Source organism: Chiloscyllium plagiosum, unplaced genomic scaffold, assembly GCF_037043375.1.
Source record: "Chiloscyllium plagiosum isolate Xiang-an unplaced genomic scaffold, Cpla_swu_hap1 HiC_scaffold_7, whole genome shotgun sequence".
In the NCBI taxonomy this organism is placed as follows: Eukaryota; Metazoa; Chordata; class Chondrichthyes; order Orectolobiformes; family Hemiscylliidae; genus Chiloscyllium; species Chiloscyllium plagiosum.
In genome coordinates this window covers 72,772,159-72,784,872 of record NW_028270145.1, presented here as the reverse complement: position 1 = coordinate 72,784,872, position 12,714 = coordinate 72,772,159, and the positions used below count along the sequence as shown (strand labels likewise).

Here is a 12,714-nt window from a genome sequence, read left to right as displayed (position 1 = left end):
ACCCTATTACTTTCACTCTTCTCTTGAATCATCCTCGCAATCCTTTCTTCTACGTTTCTAGGACTATTAGGAGGCCTGTAAAAAAACTCCTAACAGGGTGAGCTCACCTTTCCTATTCCTAACCTCAGCCCAAACTACCTCAGATGGCGAGTCTTCATCCATCGTCCTTTCCACAGCTGTAATACTATCTTTGACAAGCAATGCCACACCTCCCCCTCTTATACCCCCACCTCTGACCCTACTAAAACATTTAAACCCTGGGACCTGCAACAGCCAATCCTGTCCCTGTTCTACCCATGTCTCCGTAATAGCCACAACATCGAAGTCCCAGGTACCAACCCACGCTGCAAGTTCACCTACCTTATTTCGTATACTTCTTGCATTGAAGTATACACACTTCAAGCCACTTTCCTGTTTACAGGCACCCTCCTTTGAAATTGATGCCATGTTCCTAACCTCCCTACACTCCAGGTCCTGCACCCTAAAGCTACAGTCTGGGTTCCCATGCCCCTGCAGAGTTAATTTAAACCCCCCCCCCCCCCCAAGAGCACTAGCAAACCTCCCACCAAGGATACTGGTGCCCCTCAGGTTCAGGTGCAGACTATCCTGTTTATAGAGGTCCCACCTTCCCCAAAAAGAACCCCAGTTATCCAAATACCGGAATCCCTCCCTTCTGCACCATCCCTGTAGCCACGCATTTAACTGTTCTCTCTCCCTATTCCTCGACACACTATCACGTGGCACGGGTAACAAACCAGAGACAACAACTCTGTTCGTTCTAACTTTGAGCTTCCAACCTAGCTCCCTAAAAGCCTGCCTAACATCCTCAGCGCTCCTCCTACCTATGTCATTGGTGCCAATGTGGACCACGACTTCAGGCTGCTCCCCCTCCCCCTTAAGGACCCGGAAAACATGATCAGAGACATCACGTACCCTTGCACCTGTGAGGCAACATACCAAACGTGAGTCTCTCTCGTTCCCACAAAACTGCCTATCTGTGCCCCGAACAATCGAGTCCCCAATTATTATTGCTCTGCTCTTCTCCACCCTTCCCTTCTGAGTAACGGGGACAGGCTCTGTGCCAGAGGCCTGAGCCCCGTTACTTACCCCTGGTAAGTTTTCTCCCCCCCCCCCACGACAAGTATCCAAAACGGTATACTTGTTCTTGAGGGGAATGGCCGCAGGGGGTCCCTGCACTGGCTGCTTCCTCCCAGTCCCCCTCACTGTCACCCATCTATCTGCCATCTTTGGAGTTACTACTTCCCTAAAGCTCCGATCTATGACCCCCTCTGCCTCCCGAATGATCCTAAGTTCATCCAGCTCCAGTTCCCTAACACTGTCTTGGAGGAGCTGGAGATGGGTGCACTTCCTGCAAGTGTAATCAGCAGGGACGACCATGGCATCCCTCACCTCAAACATGTTGCAAGAGGAACATTGCACTGCCTTCACTGCCATCCCTCCGAAAGTAACCTTTTTTTAAAAAAACTGGGTCTAAAGAATACAACAAGCAAAATGCAGCACTTATCTACTTATCACAACAGGTCTTATTATTTAGGTTAGAGGAGGAGGGCGGGTGGGAGACACTACCTCTGTAGTGCCTCGGGTTCTTCTCCTGTGCGCTTTTAAAGGGAAAAAAAACCTACCCGGCTGCCCCTCTGGTCTTCGTCACTTCCCCCTGCTGCTCCCGCTCTTTCTGTAAAGAGAAAAAAACACCGCTGCCCGCTACCGGTAAGTAATTTTAAAACAAACTGTCTCACCTTAGCTGCTGCTCAAAAGTTTAGATTTTATGAAACACCCATAAAGGAGGGAAGAGTTTGTGAGCCAGTGCAGTTGAGGGAGGGAATTCAGGGCTTAGAACCTTTGGCAGCTGAAGACACTGACACCAATGTTAGGGTAGCTGAAGGATGCTTAAGAATGCTGGAATTGGAGGAACACAAATCTTGGAGAATTGTAATGTTGGATGAGATTGCAGTGATAGGGAGGTGTGAAACCATGGAAGGATTTGAAAGCAATCTAAGCAACCTATAATGACTTCCTTTTTAAAATGGTTCCTGCTCTCTGACTTTCCAGATTTTATAGATACTCTAGTTGTTGGCATATAAGTCAATCATTGAAATCGTAATGATCCTTTTAAAAACAAGAGTCAATGTATATGCTGAATGTAAAAATGAACTAGAAGCAGACAATCCACAAATATATGCTATCTGAGCCAGCGTTCCAGTGCATTGGCTTTTTCTTGTAAAACTGGATTATGTTCTGCTAGTTCTGCAATATTGTTAGATACATGATCAATTAGCCTATGGAAGGAATGCAAGCAATGCTGATATTCATTGGTAGCTGGTTGGCTAATTACAGACAAAATGAACATTCTGCCAAAAGGTTAACTTCTGTTCTGGGATGCTGTTTCACAGTTGTACATCATGTTCTTGCATTTCATTCAAGTTGTATGCGACTTAATAGTGAATCAAAAGCTAATAGTTTTAAAGCATTTTAAGAATAATGTTGTTGATATCCAGCAGTGGCTACTACATAGACAAGAAGGGCCAGCATTTATATATCTTGCTTTTCAGAACTTGCAGACAACCTTAAGGGTTTCATAGCCAATTGATTTCTTTTTAAGTGCTGACACTGCTTCTGTAGGCAAGTGGGCAGCCAATTATGTGCACAGCAGTGTTCCACAACCAGGAAATTAAATAAATGATCAGTATATTTTGATGAGGGATAGATCTTGGGTTAAGATAACAGAAAAATGCCCTTTCTTCCTTGTACCATGTCATGGATTTTTTTTAAAATCCATGTGAATAGACAGATAAGGCCTTGGGTCGATATCTTTTTCAAAAAGTCAGCATGTTTGCCAACACAGCATTCCCTCAGTGGAGCATGAGTGTCAACATAGATTTGTTCCAAACCTGTAATAAAAGCACACAGCTGATAAAAAGGTAAGCATGCTATTGATTGATAAATTTGACAATTATTCCCTTCATAATTCACCCACTTCCACAACACATTGAACCTATTGTCATGATCAATGCATTTCCCATTACGGAAATGCATAAATCCTGCATACGTAGGGCAATCTTTAGTTTTGATTATCGTAGCAGTTTTTCAATATGGTTGAAATAGAAATATGGCACACTCTACCTTTTATCCCCTCTCCTAAAGGCAGTTGCTGATTTACTAGTAATTCCAAATGTTTGGGTGGTTCTTCAGCAAAATGTATCATTATTTTATTATAAATGTTTTCTTCGGTTACAGTTGATTTGAAATAACTTTAAATCAACCAATTCTGGCAATCTTTACAACTGTTCCAGTTATTACTAGTCGATGATCTGTACTGTATCTTTTGTTTTCAAACAGGCAGCATTTGATAGGGCCAGGAGTATGTCTTTTAGCTTCTTGGATATCTATAACTGTGTACCTTAATATATTTTATAATCAGCCTGTTCAGAGATGTCATTATACATTTCTTGAGCAGGTGGAACTTGAACTAGTCCTCCTTGCTCAGAGATAGGGACACTACCATTGCTCCACAAGTGCCCTCTGGAGCTTTTGCACACTTGTGTACTTACTGGGACATCTTACAAACATGTACTACTAACCCAACAACTACAGTTGAACTGTTTGTATAGGAGCACATGTGAATCCACAGTTAATGTCCACCAAATTTAGATGAATGTGAGGTGCTGTGTTTTGAAAAGGCACATCAGAGCAGGACTTATACACTTAATGGTACGGTCCTGGGAAGTGTTGCTGAACAAAGAGACCTTGGAGTGCAGGTTCATAATTCCTTGAAAGTGGAGTTGCAGTACGATAAGGATAGTGAAGAAGGCATTTGGTATACTTTCCTTTATTGGTCAGTGTCTTGAGTAAAGAAGTTGGGAGATCATTTTGCAGCTGTACAGGACATTGGTTAGGCCACTTTTAGAATATTGTGTAGTTCTGGTCTCCTTCCTCTCGGAAAGATGTTGTGAAACGTGAAAGGGTTCAGAAAAGATTTACAAGGATGTTGCCAGGGTTGGAGGATTTGAGCTATAGGGAGAGGCTGTTTTCCCTGAAGTGTCTGAGGCTGAGGGGTGACCTAATAGAGGTTTATAAAATAAACATGGAGAGGGTAAATAGACAAGGTCTTTACCCTGGGGTACGGGAGTGCAGAACTAGAGGGCATAGGTTTAGGGTGGGGTGGGGGGGCTGAATTTAAAAGGGGGCTCAGGTGCAGCATTTTCATGCAGAGGGTGGTGTATGTAGGGAATGAGCTGCCAGAGGAAGTGATGGAGACTGATACAAATACAACATTTTAAAAGGCATCTGGATGGGTATATGAATAGGAAGTGTTTACAGGGATATAGGCCAAGGGCTGGGTTTAGAAAGGATATCTGGTCAGCAAGGACAAGTTGGACTGGAGGGTCTGTTTCTGAGCTGTACATCTCTGACTCTATCTGTATATGATTAAGCAGTTGACAGAATTAATTAAGTGGGTGGCACAGTGGTTAGCACTGTTGCCTCACAGCGCCAGAGACCCGGGTTCAATTCCCGCCTCGGGCGACGGATTGTGTGGAGTTTGCACATTCTCCCCGTGTCTGCGTGGGTTTCCTCCAGGTGCTCCGGTTTCCTCCCACAGTCCAAAGATGTGCAGGATAGGTGAATTGGCCATGCTAAATTGCCCGTAGTGTTAGGTGAAGGGGTAAATGCAGGGGTATGGGTGGGTTGCGCTTCAGCGGGTCGGTGTGGACTTGTTGGGCTAAAGGTCCTGTTTCTACACTAAGTAGTCTAATCATAGTCTAATCATATTGGAAAGTTCTTGTGGCCCAATAGCAATGTCCCTAACACTGAGTCAGGAGACCTCGGTTCAAGTCCTGCCTGCCCCAGAGTTGTATAATAACATCACTGAGCAGGTTCATTAGAGATTTTTTTTTTTTAAAAATTGGGATAGTCTCAGAAGATAGGATTATGAAAAAAATATAGAATTAATATTGACCTCTCCAACCAATAGAAATGGGGCAGGTAGAGAGAAGCTGTCTGTACATCTTAATATCTCAAACTTCGATCAACTCATGCCTTAATTTCTAAATTCTAGGAAATGCAGCATTCCTCTATGTTGCATCTCCTTGTAATTTTCCTGTCAAACTTACATATCAATTTGGTAAATCTAATCTGCACTGTTCCCAAGACTAGTAACTCCTTCCTTAGATGTGGTGCCTAGAACTACTCCATTTTGTTCAGATGTGACATAACTTCTACTGTTTTATCATGTGTATAGGGTATACCAAACAGTAGTCTGTTGCTTGAGTTCAAGGTGTTTTCCTCAAACTCTATTTACAATACGCTTTTTTCTTAAGCCTTTATAATACTTCTGTCTCCTTCCAGAATTCTGTGACTAATCAGTCTAATCTCATTCTAAGGAGTCACATGCTTTGAATTCTTCCTTTCCACAGACTGAGTGAGTGTTTCTCTCTGAGGTAGTTGTATTGATCTGCCTTTTCTGAGAAATAGTTCCACTTGTTCAATGATATCAGTATATGATATTTTTTTCAGAACATCCCTTCATCTGTTTTTAGTCCTGTTTGATCTCAGTGTTTTGTATGCTTGCAGTGAACTGGCATAGATATTTGTCTCGATTAATTGTGTTTAGTAGTCTACTGAGAATTAATGAAGCTCTTTCCTTTGAACTTAATTAATCCATTCCCAAGTAGTTCCTTGGTCTTAATTGAAATAGTAGTAATAACGGTTCTCCCTTCTTTGGCTGTTCATTGCATCTCTTATATTGACTGTGAAATACTTGGCCATCAGACTGACTGCTGTAGGCTTGTATGACACTTTGTCATGCCCAATTGAGATCAATCATGACCATACTAAATGGCGAAGTAGGCTTGAGGGGCTGAATTGCCTACACCAGAACCTAGTTCTTGTGCTCTTAAGCCATCAATAATATGTCTATACTGCTCAAAGATCTGCCATATGGCAATATCGGTGTGCAGTTGATCTTATTTTGAGATTGTTTCCTGGTTTTAGACAGGTACCCCGGTCCCACTCATCGCAAGCATTCTTCCTGCCTTCGCCCTGTTGAGCCCTGTAAAAATTTTCTGTTTGAATGAAATTACCTCTAATTTTTTCTAAACATGAGAGAATAATGTCACGGTCATCAATCTCTCTCTCAGGAAATAGTATGGAGAACCTTCATTGTATTCCCTCTCTGGAAAGTCTGCCGTTCCTTAGTATGCGGCATACTTTTGTTCCATTTTGGTGAGTGATCTAGGAGCACAGTAAACTGAGCTATGCTTTCCACCTTTCTGCACCTAAAAGAGTACTGCCACAATCTTGTTGAAATTGCATCAATTGCTATTAAGAACAATAGATCCAGATAATAGCATTAAAGAATCCTGATTAAATTCAGTAGTTTTTTGATTTTGTCAAATGCTGTTTCATTCTAACACCATTGTTGATTCTCCTGGAGTAGTTGTATCAAAGGCTCATTTGCTTGTGCAAAGTTTGTAAACTTTCGCAGCTGGTTTCTGATCCACAGGAACCTTGGTGATGTTTCTTAGTGGCAGATGTTCTTTGGCCCCAGTTTTCAAGACATCTATTCTGATTCTAGTAGCCTGGATTTTGTGTTGAATAACTTTTTCTTGTTTGTGCAAGCTCACACTTGGCATTCACTGTTAAGCCTGCATTCTGAAGCACTTCCATAACTGTTCTAATTCTTTGGTTAAGTTCTTCTTTTATGGCTATATATATTAGCATGTCATCCATGTGGCACATTATCCCATCATTGTCTTCCAATGTGTTTGATGTTGGCCTTTGGAAACTCTCACATGTGGATGCAATTCCAAAGTGTAACCGGTTAATGCGATAATGTATAAGGCTTAATAAAAGTAATCAGCTTTCTCGAGTCTTGAATCAGAGATAATTGCCAGAAGTCAGGGTTCACACCCAGATGGATGAAGAGTTTTTTTTTTCTGACCTGTTCTTTACATGTTCCACTGTTCAACTGAAATTAGGAGTGCCCAGGTTCTTGAACCATTTGGGTTTGGAACGTAACCATTTCTGAACACCATCTCTTTGATATTGTAAAATGTAAACTTTTTAGCTGAGCATATATTCTATTTCTTCCTTGACTTTATCTAAGAATGTATGCAATACTTTCCTTGGTGTATACAAGCATATTGGATTTGCATTACTCCTGAGAATAATATGGCACCTTGTGTTCAATTTTTCCCAACTTTTCCAAGATGGTTGGCAATTATCTGTGAAATGCGCTTTCTTGGTCTATATCTGAATCTATAGCTAATCTTGTGAATTAGTTTCCGGTTTAAACGTCCATTTGTGCTTAATCAAGAACATTCTTAGTTCTGAATGATTGATGTTCTGTTGCTCTGCTTTTTGGCCTCTTCCTTATGTATCCTCCAAACTCTTTGACTTTTTTGTCAGTCATGAATCTGTCTTAATCATCCTTAAAAAATAAAATTAATAGCAATGCTTCCATTGCTCTCGAGGGAAGAGAATTCCATACACTAACAACAAACTGTGGGGGGGAAAAAATGCTCCTTGTCCCCATCTCAAATGGGAGATGCTTTAGTTTTTAACCTGTGTCCCTTGCGTCGCTCACGAAGGGGAACATCCTTTCACCATCCACCCTGCCAAGTTCCCTCAGGACCTTCAATGTTCCAATTAGATCACTTTTCTTTCTTATAAATGCCAATGGATTCAGACCCAACCTTTTGTCATTTGACAATCCCTTCATCCCAGGAATTGGTCAAATGGACCTTCACTAAACTTCTAATGCAATTATATGGTTTACTAAATAATGGGACTGAAACTAAATACATTATTCCAGATGTGTTCTCACTAATGTCCTGTACAACTGTAGCTAAACTTCTCTCTTTTATATTCAATTCCCCTTGGAATAAATAACTACACTTCATTTGTCTTCCTAATCATTTGTTGTATGCATGTACTAACTTTGATTCATTTATCAGGAGAACCAGATGCCTGCGTACTGCAGAGTTTTGCAATTTCCCTATACTTAAACAATGTGATTGTGGTCCAGTGGTCAGTTCACCGTAAGTCTTTGGGTGTACAACCATTAAGCATCCCAAGATTGTGGCTGAGTCAGGAGAAATATTATGGCTTGGCAATTTGGCATCAAGTACAATCTTTGAGTTGGTGAACTTGACCTTCCCAAAGATGCTTAGGTTATTTTTGTGTGCACTGATTATAACCCTGTATGATGATTGTGACATCTCTCTACTGAGCATCCTAGGAAAAGCCAAAATTGCATATGTTGCCCTCACCAAGCTGAATACATTAACCCTGAAAATTTGTGATTTCAGATCTGGAAGAGCTAAAATATTTTAATTACCATCTGAACATGACAATTTAATTATTTAAATAACCATACCAAAGCAATACTTGGTGTTTCTTTGGAATTGGTTGGCAACCCTTGGGACTTAAGATGTCTGGACTTGGATAGGTGAGAAATGAAATAATAGTGAAATAGTGTATACAGAGGAGCCTCTGTTATCGGAGAGTGTTGGAAAAGCACAGCAGGTCAGGCAGCATCCGAGGAGCAGGAGAGTCAACGTTTCGGGCAAAAACCCTTCATTAGGAGCATCTGCACCCCTCACTTTAAACTCTGTTATCCGGCATTTGATTATCTGCATTTTGGATTATTCAGACAAGATCACAAGGTCCCAGTGCTTGCCTAAACTGTATTATCAGGCATTCGATTATCTGAACATTCAGTTATTTGAACAAAATACTCCCCGCCCGAGGTGTTCAGATAATTGAGGTTGCTCTGTACTGCCAATTGTGCTTACAGAAATTAATGATGTAATTTTCAGCACATGTTGGAGACTATTATTTGCAGCAATGAATTTCTATCTGTGTATGACACAAGGTTGATTGAACTAAATTCCATTAGTTCTCAGCTTATTCTGATGACTTGAGAAATAAAACTTCTAACCATTTTTGCTTCTAGCACTAACTTTAAACTAATGGACTCTTACTGATTCAAGAAATAATGTTTTACTGATTGTCCTTTTCATCCTTACAAACTTTACATCACAGCAACTAGACTGTCTTTATTTTTCACTTTTTTTTTCACTTTTTTTTCCTCCCAAGTGTCTCATTTCATCTTGGTGCCATTTGATTTAAACTGCAGTTTTTTTTTCATTGCACTTGTAACCTTTCTTTAATGGAGTGCCTAAGAAAGCCCATAAATATTTCAACTTAAAGTATATTTCTGTTTTCTACTTTTTTATCCAAAACACCCACCCAATTTTCCGATCTGTTGTATGCCTCCTTCTAATCTCCGATCTTTGTTCTTATTGAAAATCTATGGCAACTCAGTGAAGATCTAGACCCTTGGCGGTTGGAGGGGGTCTCTCTGTGTTCCATGAGCGGTCAATAAGCACTCGCAATCAGTCAGGTTTCTTTAAGACTTCATTCTTTATTTCTTCATGTAGTCGGGCATCTGGAAACAGAGGTTATACACTTTCGTGTTCCTCAGAGGAGGTGTGCACATGGCTTAAAACAAAGACATTTTTATACTTTGCTTAAAGAAGAGTGCAGGCTTTGATCGCATAGTACATTCAGACAATTACCAATCAATACATGACATTGCTTTATTTGACAGTTACTTTATCCAGTGATATTTCCTGGGAAGCAATTTTATTTTCCAACACTCATGCCATCCTTACCTCACTAACTGAGCCTTTGCACCTGCATCTGAAGGTCGGTTAGGATGGCCAGTAATTAGATTAGATTAGATTAGATTACATTACAGTGTGGAAACAGGCCCTTCGGCCCAACAAGTCCACACCGACCCGCCGAAGCGAAACCCACCCATACCCCTACATTTACCCCTTACCTAACACTACGGGCAATTTAGCATGGCCAATTCACCTGACCCTGCACATCTTTGGACTGTGGGAGGAAACCGGAGCACCCGGAGGAAACCCACGCAGACACGGGGAGAACGTGCAAACTCCACACAGTCAGTCGCCCACTAATGTCTTATCTAGTCTAGTTATTTCTATGCTGTAAAGGAGCATTGTCTGCTAATCTCTATTGAAGCAGAGTGTGGTTAGTCAATAATGCAGCTATAGGAGAATTGTCAATTTGTAGCCTAGAAGCCATTTTGTCATGTTATTTGCATTGAGAAGCCATTTTACTGCCACTTAAGTTAAGAGCATCAGTTAAGCGGTTGTTCCTGACAACAACTTGTTACCTCAGCCTGTATTCGGGTTCAGATCCTTAATAGCACAAGTTTCAAGGATTAATCGCTCTTAAAATTTTCTAGTGTTCGAAATGCAAAATATTATGGTTGCCTCAATGCTTTGATATTTTGCGTGACTGAAGTGAAATGTGTGATCTTAGGTTGCACTCGGTCTTTTGGTTATATAGATTCACATATCACCGCTCTCTCTTTTTTTCTGGCTTACAGTGATCACATGGAGAATGTACATGGATATTTGATGAAATATACAAATCTTGTCACAGGCTGGCAGTATCGGTGAGTTCATTTAGCATATATTATGAAATAGTTAAGTTCTTCAATTAACCTAGATTGCTTTAATGTGTAAATTTGTGGTGGTGCAATGCAGTTTTGGCTTTACCTGTGTTTCATTCGTGAAGCCTAATTAAAATTGTGCTTACACTAAAGATACAGCTTTGCAGTAGTTAATCTCTGCAGTGTTAGCATAAATCAGACTTCTGATATAAATATTTCTTTTTAATTTGGAAAAAGTTGTCCTCAAGTCATACAGCATGGAAATACAGACCTTTCAGTCCAACTCGTTCATGCTGACCAGGTTTCCTAAACTGAATTAGTCCCATTTGTTTGTGGTTAGTTCATATCCCTCTATTCGTGTACATGTCCAAATGTATTTTAAATGTTGTAATTATGCCTGCTTCTATCACTTCCTCTGGCAGCACGATGCATTTGTAGACCTTCCGTGTTTAAAAAAAAAATTGTCCCTTAGGTCTGTTTTAAATCTTTCCCCTCTCACATTTAATCTATGTCCTCTAGTTTTGGAATTCCCTACTCTGGGGAAACGTTCGTGGCTATTCACTTCACCTGTGCCCCTCTTGATTTTATGAACCTCTGTAAAATCTGTTTTTATCAACTGGCTCAATTTGCGCAATGAATGTAAGACTAAAGCATTTGTTGGAAGATTGCATCTGTGCTTTGGTCATAAAAATAGCTGCTGTTTCAAATTGTGGGTATGTCAATTGAGACAATTATAAAACAACTTCATCTTATTTAAATATTGGCCAAGAAAGTACTTTCAAAAAGTCAAGTGGGGTGGCATCTGGAGTGAACTGCATTGGGTGGTGGATGTGGATTAATTATTGCTTTCAATGGTAAATTGGATAAACATCTAAAGTTAAAATGAAGATTATGGAGGTGGTGTTGGGGCCAGATTAACAGCTTTTGTGGAAAGTCTGTGCACGTCCATCTGTGCAGTAACCATTTTATTATTTTAAAATGTGGCTTAGTTTTCTAATACTCAAAAGAGCTTTAGAGATGGAGAAGGTTACAAAGATGAGGTTTTTTTTAAAAAAAACTTTTACAAAATACATGAAGTGATTTCAATATGGATGAGAATTTTACATTTTCGATATGTTGAAAGAATGGGAGTCAATAGAGGTCACCAAGGATAGAAATAATTAGAGAGCCAGACATGGAGCAGAATAGGACATTGATTTGGTCTGGAATCATAGCGCCAACACTATTTTAAGTTAGAATACTAATATAATTTAAAATACATCCGCAACTTATTTTAACAAACAATTAATATGTTGTAAGCATGAGTAATAAACAGTGATCAAACATCCCAAAAGCACATCACATAGCAAATGCAAGAAGGGCAGATCCCACAGAATTCTCATATCTCCTCCTAAATTTAATGATACATTAATTTGGAGGTGCTGGTGTTGGACTGGGGTGTACAAAGTTAAAAATCACACAACACCAGGTTATAGTCTAACAGGTTTATTTGGAAACACTAGCTTTCAGAGTGCTGCTCCTTCATCAGGTGGTTGCACCTGTTAGACTATAACCTGGTGTTGTGTGATTTTTAACATGATACATGGTTATCACATCTCAACAAACTTCACAAGAAAATACAATTCTTCACCTTTGATCTGATCTCAATTCTCAATCAAGGAATTTTCTGTCATCCACGTTCTTGATGACAGAACTCGGACTTCAAAAGCTGTACTCTCTTTATTCACAATTTTAACTTAGCTCTTCACTAAAAGCTAATTTCACCAAGCTGACGGCTGCTCCTGAGTTTTCTCTGTAAACTCTATTCCCGGAACCATTTTTCAGTGATCTCTGAATTGTCCCGAGTGACTTCTTAGGTCCTTGCGGTGAGCCCAACCCCTACCACAAGGCAGATTTGAATGACAACGTCTAACCACTCTGGAATTGTGTGTTCTAAATTTTAAATTCCAAAGGTGTTTTCCCTGAATTTCACCTCAACACAGACAACAGAAAACAAACTCTAGTTTGAGCATTGAAAATAGGAGATCATTCAGAGGAGCATTAGAACACGTGTAAAAACATGGCGATAACAAAGAAACAGATTAAATAGTTGATAGATTGATGTGATAGCAATGTTACAGGTGAAATTGGCTGTTAGGGCATATTTATATGGTCATTTTTAATCATCCTGTTCAGACATATTGTGGTATACCACTGGAGCAGGTTGG

The 12,714-nt window shown here is 40.2% G+C and overlaps 1 protein-coding gene across 2 annotated transcripts in view; it reads left to right on the top strand.

Moving 5' to 3' along the window:
* osbpl11 (oxysterol binding protein-like 11) overlaps positions 1 to 12,714 on the top strand; it is an 83,115-nt gene that overhangs the window by 19,225 nt on the left and 51,176 nt on the right. For both annotated transcript variants that reach the window (XM_043693971.2, XM_043693973.2), the window contains exon 2: positions 10,442 to 10,510. In XM_043693971.2, coding sequence (XP_043549906.2) covers positions 10,442 to 10,510 — 69 coding nt within the window. The remainder of the gene's footprint in view (positions 1 to 10,441; positions 10,511 to 12,714) is intronic.